Here is an 18,613-nt window from a genome sequence, read left to right as displayed (position 1 = left end):
GTTAAGTGTTGCACTTATGAGATGTGGGAGATCCGTGACGCTTCCAACGACTACATCTGCAGGAATTGCACCCAATTACAGCTCCTTACAGACCGCATGGATAGGTTGGAGCAGCAGCTGGATGCACTTAGGAGCATGAAGGAGGCGGAAAGCATCATAGATAGGTGCTTTAGAGACATGGTCCACCGAAAGTGCAGTCAGATAGATGGGTGACCGCCAGAAGGGGCAGGCAGTCAGTGCAGGAATCCCCTGTGGTCGTCCCTCTCTCTAACAAGTATACCATTTTGGATACTGTTGGGGGAGATGGCCTATCAGGGGATAACAGCAGCAGCAGTCAGAGCAGTGGTACCACGGCTGGCTCTGTTGTTAAGCAGGGAGGGACAAAGAGCACTAGAGCAATAATTATAGGGGACTCTATAGTTAGGGGTGCAGATAGGTGCTTCTGTGGATGTAAAGAGACTCCAGGATGGTGCCAGGGTCCAGGATGTCTCTGAATGGGCAGAAAGCATTCTGAAGGGAGAGGGTGAACAGCCAGTGGTCGTGTACATATTGGTACTAATGGCATAGGCAGGAAGAATGATGAGGTCCTGCAGCAGAAGTTTAGGGAGTTAGGTAAAAAGTTAAAAAGCAGGACCTCTTGGGTTGTAATCTCAGGATTACTCCCTCAGCTATGTTCCAGCTAGGAATAGAAAGATAGTGCAGCTCAACATGTGACTAAATAGCTGGTGTAGGAGGGAGGGTTTCAGATATGGGGCGGCACGGTAGCACAGTGGTTAGCACTGCTGCTTCACAGCTCCAGGGTCCCGGGTTCGATTCCCGGCTCGGGTCACTGTCTGTGTGGAGTTTGCACATTCTCCTCGTGTTTGCGTGGGTTTCCTCCGGGTGCTCCGGTTTCCTCCCACAGTCCAAAGATGTGCGGGTTAGGTTGATTGGCCAGGTTAAAATTGCCCCTGAGATGCGTAGGTTAGAGGGATTAGCGGGTAAATATGTAGGGCCTGGGTGGGATTGTGGTCGGTGCAGACTCGATGGGCCGAATGGCCTCCTTCTGCACTGTAGGGTTTCTATGATTCTATGATTTCTATGATATCTGGACCATTGGGGTCTCTTTAGAGGCAGGTGGGACCTGTACAAGAAGGACGGGTTGCATCCAAACTAGAAAGGCATAAATATTCTGGCCGGGAGGTTTGCTAGTGTCACATGGGAGGATTTAAACTAGTTTGGCAAGGGGGTGGAAACCAAAGCAAAGGCCAATTAAACTGAAGGGGAACCAGAGAGTAGGACCAGTAAGACTCAGAGAAAGAGCACGTAGGGTGTTGTTGCTAATCAAAGAGGGTCTGGTGGATTGAAGTGCATTTGTTTCAATGCGAGAAGTGTAACAGGTAAGGCAGATGAACTTAGAGCTTGGATTCGAACTCGGAACTATGATATTGTTGCCATTACAGAGAATTGGTTAAGGGAAGGACAGGATTGGTAGCTTAACATTCCAGGATACAGATGTTTCAGGTGGGATAGAGGGGGATGTAAAATGGGTGGGGGAATTGCACTACTGGTTAAGGAGAATATCACAGCTGTACTGCGGGAGGACACCTCGGAGGGTTCATACAGCGAGGCAATATAGGTAGAGCTCAGGAATAGGAAGGGTGTGGTCACAATGTTGGGGGTTTACTATAGGCTGCCCAACAGCCAGCGGGAGATAGAGGAACAGCTATGTAGGCAGATTTTAACTTGCCCTATATTGACTGGGACTCACTTAGTGCTAGGGGCATGGATGGGGCAGAGTTTGTAAGGAGCATCCAGGAGAGCTTCTTGAAACAGTATGTAGATAGTCTAACTAGGGGAGGGGCCATACTGGACCTGGTATTGGGGAATGAGACCGGCCAGGTGGTCGACGTTTCAGTAGGGGAGCAGTTGGGGAACAGTGACCACAATTCAGTAAGCTTTAGGTACTGATGGATAAAGAAAAATGTAGTCCCCAAGTTAAGTTGCTAAACTGGGGGTAGGCTAATTACAACAATATTAGGAATGTAGATTGGGGGCAGATGTTTGAGGACAAATCAACATCTGGCGTGTGAGAGGCTTTCAAGTGTAAGTTGGTAGGGATTCAGGACCGGCACATTCCTGTAAGGATGAAGGATAAGTATGGCAAGTTTTGTGAACCTTGGATAACGAGAGATATTGCGAGCCTATTCAAAGAGAAAAGGGAAGCATTTGCCAAGGTTAGGAGGCTGGGAACACACGAAGCAAGTGTGGAATACAAAGAAAGTAGAAAGAAACTTCAGCAAGGAGTAAGGAGGGCTAAAAGGGGTCACAGAAAATCATTGGCCAGCAGAATTAAGGAAAATCCCAAGGTTTTTTATACATATATAAAGAGCAAGAGGGTAGCCAGGGAGAGGGTTGGCCCACTCAAGGACAAGGGAGGGAATCTATGCATGGAGCCAGAGGAAATGGGCGAGGTATTAAATGAGTACTTTGTGTCAATATTCACCAAAGAGAAGGACTTGGTGGATGATGAGTCTGGTGAAGGATGTTTAGATTGAGTCATGTTGAGATCAAAAAGGAGGAGGTATTGGGGTTCTGAAGAAACATTTAGGTAGACAAATCCCCAGGGCCTGATGGGATATACCCCAAAATACTGAGAGAGGCAAGGGAGGAAATTACTGGGGCCTTGAGAGAAATCTTTGTATTCTCACTGGTTACAGGGGTGGTAGTCATGATGTGGAAATGCTGGCGTTGGACTGGGGTGAACACAGTAAGAAGTCTCACAACACCAGGTTAAGAAGTCTCACAAGGTCTCATATTTGCTACCAAATAAACCTGTTGGACTTTAACCTGGTGTTGTGAGACTTCTTACAGGGGTGGTCCCAGAGGATTGGGTAATAGCCAATGTTGTTCCTTTGTTTAGCAAGGGTAGCAAGAATTATCCAGGTAATTACAGGCCGGTGAGTCTTACGTCAGTGGGAGGGAAATTATTGGAGAGGATTCTTCGAGACAGGATTTACTCCCACTTGGAAATAAGTGGATGCATTAGCGAGAGGCAACATGGTTTTGTGAAGAGGAGGTCATGTCTCACTAACTTGATCGAGCTTTTTGAGGAAGTGACGAAGATGATTGGTGAGGGTAGGGCAGTGGATGTTGTCTACATGGACTTCAGTAAGGCCTTTGACAAAGTCCCTCATGGCAGACTGGTGCAGAAGGTGAACTTGCATGGGATCAGAGATGAGCTGGCAAGGTGGATACAGAACTGGTTCGGTCATAGAAGACAAAGGGGTAGCAGTGGAAGGGTGTGTTTCGCAATGGAGGGCTGTGACAAGTGGCGTTCCTTGGGGATCAGTGCTGGGACCTTTGCTGTTTGTAATATATATATATATAATTGATTTGAAGGAAAGTGTAACTGGTTTGATTAGTAAGTTTGCGGACGACACAAAGATTGTTGGATTTGCGGATAGCGATGAGGACCGTCAGAGAATACAGCAGGATATAGATCGGTTGGAAGTTTGGGTGGGGAGATACTGATGGAGTTTAATCCGGACAAATGTGAGGTAATGCATTTTGGAAGATCTAATACAGATAAGAAACATGCAGTAAATGGCAAAACCCTTTAGAGTATTGATAGGCAGAGGGATCTGGGTGTACAGGTACACAGGTCACTGAAAGTGGCAATGCAGGTGGAGAAGGTAGTCAAGAAGGCATACGGTATACTTGTCTTCATCGGCCGGGGTATTGAGTTTAAAAATTGGCAAGTCGTGTTGCAGCTTTACAGAACCTTAGTTAGGCCGCACTTGGAATGTAGTGTTCAATTCTGGTTGCCACATTACCAGAAAGATGTGGAGACTTTGGAGAGATTTACCAGCATGTTGCCTGGTATGGAGGGCATTAGCTATGAGGAGAGGTTGAAGAAACTTGGTTTGTTCTCACTGGAACGACGGTGGTTGAGGGGCGACCTGATAGAAGTCTACAAGATTATTAGGGGCATGGACAGAGTGGATAGTCAGAACTTTTTTCCCGGGGTGGGACAGTCAATTACTTGGGGGCACAGGTTTAAGGTGCGAGGGGCAGGGTTTAAAGGAGACGTACGAGGCAAGTTCTTTTACACAGAGGGTGGTGGATGCCTGGAACTCGCTGTCGGGGGAGGTAGTGGAAGCAGATACAATAGTCAGTTTTAAGGGGCGTCTGGATAATACATGGATAGGATGGGAATAGAGGGATATGGTCCCCAGAAGGGTAGGGGGTTTTAGTTAAGTCGGGCAGCATGGTCGGTGCAGGCTTGGAGGGCCAAAGGGCCTGTTCCTGTGCTGTAATTTTCTTCGTTCTTTGTTCTAAATTGCTCATAAGTGTCTCAAGATGTGTTAGTTGGGGGATTAGCGAGGTAAATATGTGTGGTTCAGAGAGTTGGCGCAGACTCGATGGGCCGAATGGCATCCTTCTGCATGTTGGGATTCTATGATATCTATGGTCTAAATGGGTGTGATATTTTTAGTGGGATCTGTTTTGCTGAAAATAAATTGTCTTTAACTAAAAGTAATATTTTTTAGTGGTGTAATAAAATGAAGGTTTTCAGGCAGCTTTATGATGTGTATCCATGATTCCTTCTGGGGTTGGACTGCAACATTTTAGAAATGGGTTGCTAATACAATTAAATCTCAGAATCTTCTGGCACTTAGTCTGTAGTCTTGTAGGTTATAGCTCCTCCAAGCTCTTACTCACATGTTTTCAAAATACTGTGAAGGTTTCTGCCTCAGTTCCAGAACCACCCACCCTTCAGCTGAAAGGAAACAATCCATAATTCTCTTCTAACTATGGTGACAGGATTTTTGGGGTAAGAATTAGTTTTAAGTACTTTCCCGCGGGTGTTATTTATTTATTTATTTTATTTAGTTTTAAATTTTGGCGCGCAACCGGCAGTGGCCGCGGGGTTTACTGGGAAGGGTCTCTTGAGTTTTTTTTTAGTGCACAGGAGGTTTAAAAGGCAGGTCCCACTATCTAGCGGGCAGCGTTGGGAGCGGGCAGCGGAGTGAGACGGAGCTGAGTGAGAACTGAGGGGCTTTGGCTCATCGGGCTTAGGCAGAAAGGGCGAGCAGGGGTGAGTTTCTTATTTTTAAAAAATTTTATTTATACGTTACTTTTCTCCGGGTACCTTGGTAGAAATAATTTGGAACAGAGAGGAATAATCTTCATTCACTTTTTTCCCTGTGTTTAAAAGGGCAATTATGACTGTCAGGCCAGTATGTTGTTCCCAATGTAGGATGTGGGAGGTCCTGGAGGCTCCTAGCCTCCCAGACGACCATATCTGTGCTGGGTGTGTTGAGCTGCGGTTCCTAAGGGACCATGTTAGGGAACTGGAATTGCAGCTCGAGGACCTTCGCCGGGTTAGGGATAGTGAGGAGGTCATTGACAGGAGCTATCGGCAGGTGGTCACACCGGGACCACGGGAGGAGGGTAACTGGGTAACAGTGAGGAAGGAGAAAGCTCAGGTGATGGTGAGCACCCCGGTGGATGTGCCCCTTAATAATAAGTACTCCTGTCTGAGTACTACTGGGGTGGACAGCCCACCTGGGGGAAGCAGCGGTGGCAGTGTCTCTGGAGCTGAGCCTGGCCCAGTAGTGCAAAGGGGTAAGGAAAGGAGGGTAGTGCTAATTGGGGACTCTACGGTGAGAGGGTCAGATAGGCGTTTTTGCGGACACAGACGGGACTCTCGGATGGTGATTTGCCTCCCTGGTGCAGGGGTCCGGGATGTCTCTGGTCGAGTCCCAGAAATCCTGAAGGGGGAGGGAGAGGAGCCCAAGGTCGTGATGCATATAGGTACTGCTGACATAGGTAGGAAGAGGGAAGGGGTCATGAAAAGAGAATATAGGGAGTTGGGTAGACAGCTGAGAAAGAGGAATGCAAAGGTAGTAATCTCGGGATTGCTGCCTGTGCCGCGGGAGAGTGAGAACAGGAATCGGTGGAGAATTAATGCGTGGCTGAGGGACTGGAGCAAGGGACAAGGATTTGGGTACTTGGATCATTGGGACCTCTTTAGGGGCAGGTGTGACCTGTTTAAAAAAGACGGGTGGCACTTGAATCCCAGGGGGACCAATATCCTGGCGGGAAGGTTGGCTAAGGCTACTGGTGAGACTTTAAACTAGAAAGGTTGGGGGGAGGGAATCGAAATGAGGGGACTGAGAGCGAGGAGGTTAGCTCGCAAATAGATAAGGAATGTAGACAGGGTAAGAGGGAGGTTAGACGAGTGAGGGAGAAGGGAAGTGCTCAGGCTGAAGGTCTGAGATGTGTCTATTTTAATGCCAGGAGTGTAGTGAATAAAGTGGATGAGCTTGGAGCGTGGATTGCTGCTTCGAATTGTGATGTGGTGGCCATTACGGAGACTTGGATGTCTCAGGGACAGGACTGGGTGCTTCAGGTGCCGGGTTTTAGATGTTTCAGGAAGGACAGGGAGGGAGGCAAGAGAGGGGGGGGAGTGGCACTGTTGATCAGGGATAGTGTCACGGCTGTAGAGAAGGTGGACGCCGTGGAGGGACTGACTACGGAATCTCTGTGGGTGGAGGTTAGGAACAGGAAGGGGTCGGTAACTTTGCTGGGTGTTTTCTATAGGCCGCCCAATAGTAACAGAGATGTTGAGGAGCAGATGGGGAAACAGATCCTGGAGAGATGTAGGAATAACAGAGTTGTCATGATGGGAGATTTTAATTTCCCAAACATAGATTGGAATATCCCTAGGGCTAGGGGTTTGGATGGAGAGGAGTTTGTTAGGTGTGTCCAGGAGAGTTTCCTGACACAGTATGTGGATAAGCCTACTAGAGGAGAGGCTGTTCTTGATCTGGTGCTGGCTAATGAACCTGGACAGGTGGAGGATCTCTCGGTGGGTGAGCATCTTGGGGATAGCGATCATAATTCTATCTCCTTCACGATAGCATTGGAAAGAGATAGGGTCAGGCAGGCTAGGAAAGTGTTTCTCTGGAGTAAAGGGAAATACAGTGTCATCAGGGAGGAAATTAGATGGGTAAATTGGAAGGAGGCATTCTTGGGGAAAAGTACCGAAGGAAAGTGGAGGATTTTCAAGGAATGTTTGTCTGGAGCTCTGCATGACAACGTTCCGATGAGACAGGGGGGTGTTGGTAGGGTACGGGAACCGTGGTGCACGAAGGTTGTGATGAACCTGGTAAATAAGAAAAGAGAGGCGTACAGAAGGTTCAGAGAGCTAGGAGGTGTTAAGGATTTAGAGGAGTATACGCGATGTAGGAAGGAGCTTAAGAAGGAAATTAGGAGAGCGAGAAGGGGTCATGAGAAGACCTTGGCGGGTAAGATTAAGGAGAATCCCAAGGCTTTCTACAAATATGTCAAGAGTAAAAGGATGAGATGTGAAGGCATAGGACCCTTAAAAGGTGAAGGGGGAAAAGTTTGTGCGGAACCGTTAGAAATGGCGGAGGTGCTTAATGAATACTTTACCTCGGTATTCACGGTGGAAAGGGATCTGGGTGGTTGTACTGCTGGATTGCGGAGGACAGAAAGGATCGAGCATGTGGACATAAAGAAAGAGGATGTGTTGGAACTATTGAATGGCATCAAGGTTGGTAAGTCGCCGGGACCGGATGGGATGTACCCCAGGTTACTGTGGGAGGCGAGGGAGGAGATTGCGGAGCCTTTGGCGATGATCTTTGCATCGTCGATGGAGACGGGAGAGGTTCCGGAGGATTGGAGGATTGCGGATGTGGTCCCTATATTCAAGAAAGGGAACAGGGACAGCCCGGGAAATTACCGACCGGTGAGTCTAACCTCAGTGGTTGGTAAGTTGATGGAGAGGATCCTGAGAGACAGGATTTATGATCATCTAGAGAAGTTTAGTATGATCAAAAGTAGTCAGCACGGCTTTGTCAGGGGCAGGTCGTGCCTTACGAGCCTGGTTGAGTTCTTTGAAAATGTGACCAAGCACATTGACGAAGGAAGAGCGGTGGATGTGGTCTATATGGACTTCAGCAAAGCGTTCGATAAGGTCCCCCATGCAAGACTTCTTGAGAAAGTGAGAGGGCATGGGATCCAAGGGGCTGTTGCCTTGTGGATCCAGAACTGGCTTGCCTGCAGAAGGCAGAGAGTGGCTGTGGAGGGGTCTTTCTCTGCATGGAGGTCAGTGACCAGTGGAGTGCCCCAGGGATCTGTTCTGGGACCCTTGCTGTTTGTCATTTTCATAAATGACCTGGATGAGGAAGTGGAGGGATGGGTTGGTAAGTTTGCTGACGACACCAAGGTAGGTGGTGTTGTGGATAGTTTGGAGGGATGTCAGAAGTTGCAGCGAGACATAGATAGAATGCAAGACTGGGCGGAGAAGTGGCAGATGGACTTCAACCCGGATAAGTGTGTAGTGATCCATTTTGGCAGATCCAATGGGATGGAGCAGCAGTATAAAATGAAGGGTACCATTCTTAGCAGTGTAGAGGATCAGAAGGACCTTGGGGTCCGGGTCCATAGGACTCTTAAATCGGCCTCGCAGGTGGAGGATGCGGTCAAGAAGGCGTATGGCGTACTAGCCTTCATTAATCGAGGGATTGAGTTTAGGAGTCGGGAGATAATGCTGCAGCTTTATAGGACCCTGGTTAGACCCCACTTGGAGTACTGCGCGCAGTTCTGGTCACCTCATTACAGGAAAGATGTTGAAGCCATTGAAAGGGTGCAGAGGAGATTTACAAGGATGTTGCCTGGATTGGGGGGCATGCCTTATGAGGATAGGTTGAGGGAGCTTGGTCTCTTCTCCCTGGAGAGACGAAGGATGAGAGGTGACCTGATAGAGGTTTACAAGATGTTGAGGGGTCTGGATAGGGTGGACTCTCAGAGGCTATTTCCAAGGGCTGAAATGGTTGCTACGAGAGGACACAGGTTTAAGGTGCTGGGGGGTAGGTACAGGGGGGATGTCAGGGGTAAGTTTTTCACTCAGAGGGTGGTGGGTGAGTGGAATCGGCTGACGTCGGTGGTGGTGGAGGCAGACTCGTTGGGGTCTTTTAAGAGACTTCTGGATGAGTACATGGGATTTAATGGGATTGAGGGCTATAGATAGGCCTAGAGGTGGGGATGTGATCGGCGCAACTTGTGGGCCGAAGGGCCTGTTTGTGCTGTGGCTTTCTATGTTCTATGTTCTAACTCTTTTACCAATTACATTGAATCTATTTTTTAAAAAACCTCTCTAATAACAGAATAACTGGGCTTACCCACTCTGTCTAGGCACATCATAATTTTATATACCTCAAATAAATCTCTCCTTAGTCTCCCCTGTTCCAAAGAAAACCATTTCTCATAGCTAAAATTGATTGGCCATGCTAAATTGCCCCTTAGTGTCAAGGTGACTAGTTAGGGTAAATGCATGGGGTTATGGGGATAGGGCCTGGGTGTGATTGTGGTCGGTGCAGACTCGATGGGCCATTCACTGACCACAATCACACCCAGGCCCTATCCCCATAACCCCATGCATTGTAGGGATTCTATGTTTATATGATCCTTAAAAGTGGCAGTACACGTGGAAAAGGTGGTGAAGAAAGCATATGGCACGCTTGTCTTCATCAGCCGGGGCATTGAGTATAAAAGTTGCCAAATTATGTTACAATTATATAAAACACTGGTTAGGCCACATTTGGAATACTGGCTGGAATTTTACCGGCACGCCCGCCCAGGCTCGCAGGACGAAATTCTCCGTTGGCCTTAGACGTGATTTTACGAATCTCGCCCAAACGAGGTCGTAAAGTCCCGGCCACTGTGTCCAATTCTGGTCACCACACTACCAGAAGGACGTGGAGGCGTTGGAGAGAATACAGAAAAAGTTTACCAGGATGTTGCCTTGGTGAGGGTAATAGCTATGAGGAGAGATTGAATAATCTGGGATTGGTTCTCCCTTGAAAGACTGGAGGCTGAGGCCTGATAGAAGTTTATAAAATTATGAGGGGCACAGATAAGTTGGGCAGTTGGAAGCTTTTCCCAGGCCAGAAAAGACAATTACAAGCGGGCACAAGTTCAAGATAAGGGGGAAAAGGTTCAGTAGAGATGTGCGGGGGAAGTTTTTTACACAGTTACACAGAAAGTGTTGGGGGCCTGGAATTCACTGCCAAGTGAGGTGGTTGAGGCAGACACGTTCGCCACATTTAAGACTTATCTGGATAAACACATGAACAGGCGGGGAATAGAGGCATACAGGCAGTAAGTTGGTCTAGTTAGGACCATGTGATCGAAGCAGACTTGGTGGGCGAAGGGCCTGTTCCTGTACTGTACTGTTCTTTGTTTTATTCTCAGATGCTTACCATTTGTGCTGTATTCCCCTGCCATGTTTGTCCTCATACTTCCCCAGATTGAAGTCCATCTGCCACATTTAATGCCCAGCTGCCCAATCCATCGATATCTTCCGACAGTGTTTTTCCTCACTATCAACCACTTGCAAACATCTTAAATGTGACCCCCTACATTTAAGTATTTGTCTTGATATAGGAACAATATATATTGAGCACAGCAAAATCCCATTTCCAGTCACAAAAACATGTATCAACCATTATCATAGGCTTCCTGTCAATGAGCCAATGATGAATCTATCTTGCTACTTTCCCTTGGATCTCAGTTTTCAATTTTCTGATCAGTTTATCATTGTAGAACCTTGTTAAAAGCTTGCTACAAACATGTTACTCTTGTTAACTGCACAATTATTCTATTGAGTTAGTCAGTTAAGACCTTCCTTAACAAATTCATGCTGGCCTCTCTAAATGAGAATCTACCACTCTCACTGAGGTAACACCAACTGGCTTGTAATTACCCAAGCGATTCTTTCCATCCTTTTTTAACAATGGTACAACATTAGAAGTTCTCTGGAACCACACTGGGGCAAGAGGATTGGAAAATGATGGTCAGAGCTTCCATTATTTCCTCCCTTGCTCTCTTTAGCAGTCTGGGATACATTTCATCTGGAGGGTTCTCCACTTTAAAGGAAGCTAAACATTTCCTCTCTCATTATGGTAATCCCATCTTATCCCTCCTTAACTGCATTGTCTGTTTTAGATATAAGAGCAGAATTAGGTCATTCAGCCCCTTGAGTCTTTTATGAAAACAAGTGCAAGATATTCATCAGGAAACACCTATTAAACCAAATTACCTTTCTGATTGTTAATCGGTCCTACTCTTTCCTTGATTATCCTCTTACTCTTTACGTATTTTAAAAGAACTTTTACAAAATTATTTTCTGATACAAGTAACAATTCCCCTTTCATCTAAAAGGTTTCTTACCCTCTGAAGTGCCAGCTTCGTCATGGTCTGATTCTCCGAATGGGTTTGCGCGTCTGAAAGATATTGAACTGATTAAAGTACAAAGAACAAGAACAAAGAACAAAGAAAATTACAGCACAGGAACAGGCCCTTCGGCCCTCCAAACTGCCCGACTGAACTAAAACCCCCTACCCTTCCGGGAATCATATCCCTCTATTCCCATTCTATTCATGTATTTGTCAAGACGCCCCTTAAAAGTCATTATCGTATCTGCTTCCACCACCTCCCCCGGCAGCGAGTTCCAGGCACCCACCACCCTCTGCGTAAAAAACCTGCCTCGTACATCTCCTTTAAACCTTGCCCCTGGCACCTTAAACCTATCCCCTCTGGTAATTGACTCTTCCATCCTGGGAAAAAGCTTCTGACTATCCACTTTGTCAATGCCCCTTATAATCTTGTAGACTTCTATCAGGTCGCCCCTCAATCTCTGTCGTTCCAGTGAGAACAAACCAAGTTTCTCCAACCTCTCCTCATAGCTAATGCCCTCCATACCCTCCACATCCTGGTAAATCTTTTTTGTACCCTCTCCAAAGCCTCCACATCCTTTTGGTAACGTGGCAGCCAGAATTGAATACTATATTCCAAGTGCGGCCTAACTAAGGTTCTATAAAGCTGCAACATGACTTGCCAATTTTTAAACTCAGTGCCCTGGCCGATGAAGGCAAGCATGCCGTATGCCCCCTTGACTACCTTCTCCACCTGCGTTGCCACTTTCAGTGACCTGTGTACCTGTACTCCCAGATCCCTCTGCCTATCAATACTCTTAAGGGTTCTGCCATTTACTGTATATTTCCTATCTGTATTAGACCTTCCAAAATGCATTACCTCACATTTGTACACAGTGCACAGATCTAGTTACTGAGATTCAAAAGCTGGCTTGAATTTATTGATGTTGAATGCACAAACCTGCTGACAGACTTGTTCTGATCACAGTCTTCTCTTGTTGTACACAGATCAAACTGAATTGGAGTTCCAGGAATTACCAGTGGATCTGCAGATTCTGGGGTGTTTGTCAAACATTTTTCACTGCTCACAGCTTCAGTACACTCATTCGCAGCTCTGTAGTGCATAAAACAATGGTGAACAAGCAGCAGAAAACAACACTGTGCCTAGCATAATCATCAGCATTCTCAGGAATGTTCAGCAAAGGTTTCTAGGAGCAGCAGGTACCATGTCACTGCTGTTAGTGGGCAGAGAACTTCCTGGCCATTCTGCAGGCGCACTGGCTGGAAAAACATGGCTCTGAAGTTTTAAGCACAAAAGTTACAACTGAAATAAAATGCTACTGATTGGATTAGTCTATAACTGTGTGTTCTTATATTATTTCAGACTCTGTATCTTTTTAACTGGATTTAACCTACAGGGGCAGGGTTCAGCACGAGGTGCCAGTTAAAATCAATTTGTCTCAGTATCTTAATAGAGCCACAACAGATGGAGAAGTGATATGTTCTACTTAAGGGATTTTCGAATGGGCTAAAATAGATTGTATCAGTAAGAACTGTTTTAAATACATACACATATAATCTATGCCTTGTGGGGAGCTATGTTTGAAGGAAACATGCATCAAAATCAAGGCTAAAATATCATTGCCTGAATTCAACCTTTAATCACGATTCTGGAATTGGCCCAATAGAAACTCGAATTGAAGAAGAATATACTTAATTCAAATACATTTATGCTTTTTGGTGAGAAATTAATTTTTCATGTCAATATTCCAACCTGACAACAGAGTGAACCAGATATAACAATTTTCCAATCCATCTGAACCACCTGAAGTAAAGAGTCACAGAGGTTTACAGCATGGAAACAGGCCCTTCGGCCCAACTTGTCCATGCCGCCCTTTTTTTTTTAAACCCCTAAGCTAGTCCTAATTGCCTGCATTTGGTCCATATCCCTCTATACCCCTCTTACCCATGTAACTGTCTAAACGCTTTTTAAAAGACAAAATTGTACCCGCCTCTACTACTGCCTCTGGCAACTTGTTCCAGACACTCACCAGCCTCTGTCCCCTCTCACCTTAAACCTAAGCCCCCTAGTTTTAGACTCCCCTACCTTTGGGAAAAGATATTGACTTTCTAGCTGATCTATGCCCCTCATTATTTTATTGGCCTCTACAAGATCACCCCTCAGCCTCCTATGCTCCAGAGAAAAAAGTCCCAGTCTGTCCAGTCTCTCCTTATAACTTAAACCATCAAGTCCTGGTAGCATCCTAGTAAATCTCTTCTGCACTCTTTCTAGTTTAATAATATCCTTTCTATAATAGGGTGATCAGAACTGTACACAGTATTCCAAGTTTGGCCTTAGCAATGTCTTGTACAACTTCAACAAGACGTCCCAACTCCTGTATTCAATGTTCTGACCAATGAAACCAGGTATGCTGAATGCCTTCTTCACCACTCTGTCCACCTGTGACTCCACTTTCAAGGAGCTATGAACCTGTACCCTGGATCTCTTTGTTCTGTAACTCTCTCCAACACCCTATCATTAACTGAGTAAGTCCTGCCCTGGTTCAATCTACCAAAATGCATCACCTCGCATTTATCTAAATTAAACTCCATCTGCCATTTGTCAGCCCACTGGTCCAATTGATCAAGTATAAGGTTCTATGTTTACAACTAGGTGGTTGTGAACAGCAATTTTTAAAACTCCTCACTAGTTTGTGGAGCCTTGCTGTGCAGAAAACATCTTTGCTGCACAGAACTGCACCAGATAATGAATTCTAAACCATAATATGGATGTGGAGTTTGGAATGAGCCAGGGTCTGTACCGATTTGTAGGTTGCTGTGCATTATCACCACAGTTACCTCAAAACCCAATTCATTGCACTTCACCTCACCTCTCAGGACGAAAACTTTCATGTTTCTTCTGAAATGTGGACATAGGTGTCACTGCGTCCACTGCTGTCTGATTCAGCCTGATTGCAATCGCCTAACACACAAAAACAACAGGATGTTAGTGGATCAACCTTCCAGTACTGACATGAAGCAAAATCCAGCAACATAATACAATAATTACAGCACTTACCTCGGGGTTGTCAGTGAGGTAGATCTGCCTGGAAATATTGTTAATAGTGCAAATCCACTAATGAATTAATAAACAGAAACAAAAAAGTTATGACAATTCTTACTGAAATCAATGTAAAGCAAGGAAATTTCTAGAATATATTTTAATATGATACCTCTTCATACTCCTGTTTGCCTTCTGCTTGTAGGATAATGCTCCTAGAAATAAAAGTCAGAGTTTTACTTCACAGAAAAAGACCCTTTTGCCCATTGTGCCCACGTCAGCTATCAAGCATCTAACTATTCTAATCCCATTTTTCAGCACTTGGGTCACAGCCTTGTATGCTATGGCGTTTCAAGTGCTCATCTAAATGCTTCTTAAATGTTGTGAGGATTTGACCTACCACCCTTTCAGAGTTCCCGATTCCCGCCACCCTCCACGGGAAAATGTTTTTCCTCAAATCCCCTCAAATTCTCCTTCCCCTTACCATAAATCCATGTCCCTGGTTATTGACACCCCCCTTACTTTGTTAGCCCTCCCAAAATGCATAACCTCACATTTTTCAGGGTTAAGTTCCATTTGCCATTGTTCTGCCCAGATCAGCTCATCTATATCATCCTGTAGCTATGGCTTTCCTGCTCGCTATTTAGCACAAGACCAATTTCCATGTCATCTGCATTAATATATGAATAGCTGTACTACAGTTAAGTCTGGACTGAACAGTGCAAAGGTACACATCAAGATCTTAACAAGCATCATTTATACTCCTGCTTCTTTCTGGTTATCATGATGTAGAGATTCCGGCGTTGGACTGGGGTAAACACAGTAAGGAGTCTAACAACACCAGGTTAAAATCCAACAGGTTTATTTGGTAGCAAATACCACTAGCTTTTGGAGCGCTGCTCCTTCATCAGGTGAGTGGGAGATCTGCTAGATCTTCCCCAGAGCGGAGAAGCTACAACATCTCCTCCGGAGCCTTCAACATATCATTGATGAAGACGAACATCTCGCCAAGGCCATCCCCACACCCCCACTTCTTGCCTTCAAACAACCGCACAACCTCAAACAGACCATTGTCCGCAGCAAACTACCCAGCCTTCAGGAGAACAGTGACCACAACAACCCTGCCACAGCAACCGCTGCAAGACGTGCCGGATCACCAACACGGATGCCATCATCTCACGTGAGAACACCATCCACCAGGTATACGGTACATACTCTTGCAACTCGGCCAACATTGTCTACCTGATACGCTGCAGGAAAGGATGTCTCGAGGCATGGTACATTGGAGAAACCATGCAGATGCTATGACAACGGATGAATGAACACCGCTCGACAATCACCAGGCAAGAGTGTTCTCTTCCTGTTGGGGAGCACTTTAGCGGTCACGGGCATTCGGCCTCTGATATTCGGGTAAGCGTTCTCCAAGGCGGCCTTCACGACACACGACAGCGCAGAGTCGCTGAGCAGAGACTGATAGCCAAGTTCCGCACACATGAGGACGGCCTCAACCGGGATCTTGGGTTCATGTCACACTATCTGTAACCCCCACAACTTGCCTGGGCTTGCAAAATCTCACTGGCTGTCCTGTCTGGAGACAATACACATCTCTTTAACATGTGCCTAATGCTCTCTCCACTCACATTGTCTGTACCTTTAAGACTTGATTAGCTGTGAAGACTCACATTCCAATCATTATTCATTATTCTGTAAATTGAGTTTGTGTCTTTATATGCCCTGTTTGCTGTTTGTTAGCAGATCGCCCACTCACCTGACGAAGGAGCAGCGTCCGAAAACTAGTGGCGTTTGCTACCAAATAAACCTGTTGGACTTTAACCTGGTGTTGTTGGACTCCTTACTGTCTTTCTGGTTATCACATGTAATTTGTCTGCTTGTAGTGCCAAGCTATACCAACTTCATTGACAAATCTGACTAATTGGAGGATGTTGCGCACTTCATACAACACTATTGTACACTGCTTGAGTAGGCATTCAGTAACAGGCAGAAAAGAGTAAAAATTAATCAGATGCCTGTGTGAGGTGGATCACATGGAGTAACTATTTCAAAAAATTTGGATAGGAATGCGGTAGAATCTTAACTGCCATCTAAAAAGGCAGAGTACATGGTATTACTGGCATGCTCTATCTTTTAAAATCTCAAGAGGGTTCCTCCTAATTATCACCTAGCTCTCTGAGTGCCAGCTCATTTTGTCGCTGCAGTGTAGTGAGCGGGGTGGGGCAGTGTAGTGAGCAGGGTGGGGTAGTGTAGTGAGCAGGGTGGGGCAGTGTAGTGAGCAGGGTTGGGCAGTGTAGTGAGCAGGGTTGGGCAGTGTAGTGAGCAGGGTGGGGCAGTGTAGTGAGCGGGGTGGGGCAGTGTAGTGAGCGGGGTGGGGCAGTGTAGTGAGCGGGGTGGGACAGTGTAGTGAGCAGGGTGGGGCAGTGTAGTGAGCAGGGTGGGGCAGTGTAGTGAGCAGGGTGGGGCAGTGTAGTGAGCAGGGTGGGGCAGTGTAGCGAGCAGGGTGGGGCAGTGTAGTGAGCGGGGTGGGGCAGTGTAGTGAGCGGGGTGGGGCAGTGTAGTGAGTGGGGTGGGGCAGTGTAGTGAGCGGGGTGGGGCAGTGTAGTGAGCGGGGTGGGGCAGTGTAGTGAGCAGGGTGGGGCAGTGTAGTGAGCAGGGTGGGGCAGTGTAGTGAGCGGGGTGGGGCAGTGTAGTGAGCGGGGTGGGGCAGTGTAGTGAGCGGGGTGGGGCAGTGTAGTGAGCAGGGTGGGGCAGTGTAGTGAGCGGGGTGGGGAAGTGTAGTGAGCAGGGTGGGGCAGTGTAGTGAGCGGGGTGGGGCAGTGCAGTGAGCAGGGGTGTGCAGTGTAGTGAGCGGGGTGGGGCAGTGTAGTGAGCAGGGTTGGGCAGTGTAGTGAGCGGGGTGGAGCAGTGTAGTGAGCAGGGTGGGGCAGTGTAGTGAGCAGGGTGGGGCAGTGTAGTGAGCAGGGTGGGGCAGTGTAGTGAGCAGGGTTGGGCAGTGTAGTGCGCGAGGTGGGGCAGTGCAGTGAGCGAGGTGGGGCAGTGTAGTGAGCGGGGTGGGGCAGTGTAGTGAGCAGGGGGTGCAGTGTAGTGAGCGGGGTGGGGCAGTGTAGTGAGCAGGGTTGGGCAGTGTAGTGAGCAGGGTGGGGCAGTGTAGTGAGCAGGGTGGGGCAGTGTAGTGAGCGGGGATGGGCAGTGTAGTGAGCGGGGTGGGGCAGTGTAGTGAACAGGGTGGGGCAGTGTAGTGAGCGGGGTGGGGCAGTGTAGTGAGCGGGTTTGGGCAGTGTAGTGAGCAGGGTTGGGCAGTGTAGTGAGCGGGGTGGTGCAGTGTCGTGAGCAGAGTGGGGCAGTGTAGTGAGCGGGGTGGGGCAGTGTCGTGAGCAGGGTGGGGAAGTGTAGTGAGCGAGGTTGGACAGTGTAGTGAGCGGGGTGGGGGAGTGTAGTGAGCAGGGTGGGGCAGCGTAGTGAGCAGGGTGGGGCAGTGTAGTGAGCCGGGTGGGGCAGTGTAGTGAGCGAGGTGGGGCAGTGTAGTGAGCAGGGTTGTGCAGTGTAGTGAGCGGGGTGGGCCAGTGTAGTGAGCGGGGTGGAGCAGTGTAGTGAGCAGTGTTGGGCAGTGTAGTGAGCGAGGTTGGGCAGTGAGGTGAGCAGGGTGTGCAGTGTAGTGAGCGCGGGTGTGCAGTGTAGTGAGCGGGGTGGGGCAGTGTAGTGAGCGGGGTGGGGCAGTGTAGTGAGCGGGGTGGGGCAGTGTAGTGAGCGAGGTTGGGCAGTGTAGTGAGCGGGGTGGGGCAGTGTAGTGAGCGGGGTTGGGCAGTGTAGTGAGCGGGGTGGGGCAGTGTAGTGAGCGGGGCTGGGCAGTGTAGTGAGCGGGATGGAGCAGTGTAGTGAGCGGGGTGGGGCAGTGTAGTGAGCGAGGTTGGGCAGTGTAGTGAGCGGGGTGGGGCAGTGTAGTGAGCGGGGTGGGGCAGTGTAGTGAGCGGGGTGGGGCAGTGTAGTGAGCGGGGTGGGGCAGTGTCGTGAGCAGGGTGGGGCAGTGTAGTGAGCGAGGTTGGGCAGTGTAGTGAGCGGGGTGGGGCAGTGTAGTGAGCAGGGTGGGGCAGCGTAGTGAGCGGGGTGGGGCAGTGTAGTGAGCAGGGTGGGGCAGTGTAGTGAGCAGGGTGGGGCAGTGTAGTGAGCGAGGTTGGGCAGTGTAGTGAGCGGGGTGGGGCAGTGTAGTGAGCAGGGTGGGCAGTGTAGTGAGCGGGGTGGGGCAGTGTAGTGAGCGGGGTGGGGCAGTGTAGTGAGCAGGGTGGGGCAGTGTAGTGAACGAGGTTGGGCA

At 48.0% G+C, this 18,613-nt stretch overlaps 1 protein-coding gene across 1 annotated transcript in view; it reads right to left on the bottom strand.

Moving 5' to 3' along the window:
* Positions 1-18,613, bottom strand: part of appl2 (adaptor protein, phosphotyrosine interaction, PH domain and leucine zipper containing 2) — a 230,723-nt gene that overhangs the window by 40,808 nt on the left and 171,302 nt on the right. The window contains exons 12-16 of the mRNA XM_078235147.1: positions 14,462-14,504; positions 14,308-14,364; positions 14,120-14,211; positions 12,190-12,342; positions 11,245-11,297 (exon numbers count right to left, since the gene is read on the bottom strand). Of these exons, the coding sequence (XP_078091273.1) occupies positions 11,245-11,297; positions 12,190-12,342; positions 14,120-14,211; positions 14,308-14,364; positions 14,462-14,504 (398 nt within the window). The remainder of the gene's footprint in view (positions 1-11,244; positions 11,298-12,189; positions 12,343-14,119; positions 14,212-14,307; positions 14,365-14,461; positions 14,505-18,613) is intronic.

Source organism: Mustelus asterias, chromosome 19 (genome assembly GCF_964213995.1).
Source record: "Mustelus asterias chromosome 19, sMusAst1.hap1.1, whole genome shotgun sequence".
Lineage (NCBI taxonomy): Eukaryota > Metazoa > Chordata > Chondrichthyes > Carcharhiniformes > Triakidae > Mustelus > Mustelus asterias.
The sequence above is the reverse complement of the archived record's forward strand: the minus strand, read 5'-3'. Positions and strand labels throughout refer to the sequence as shown.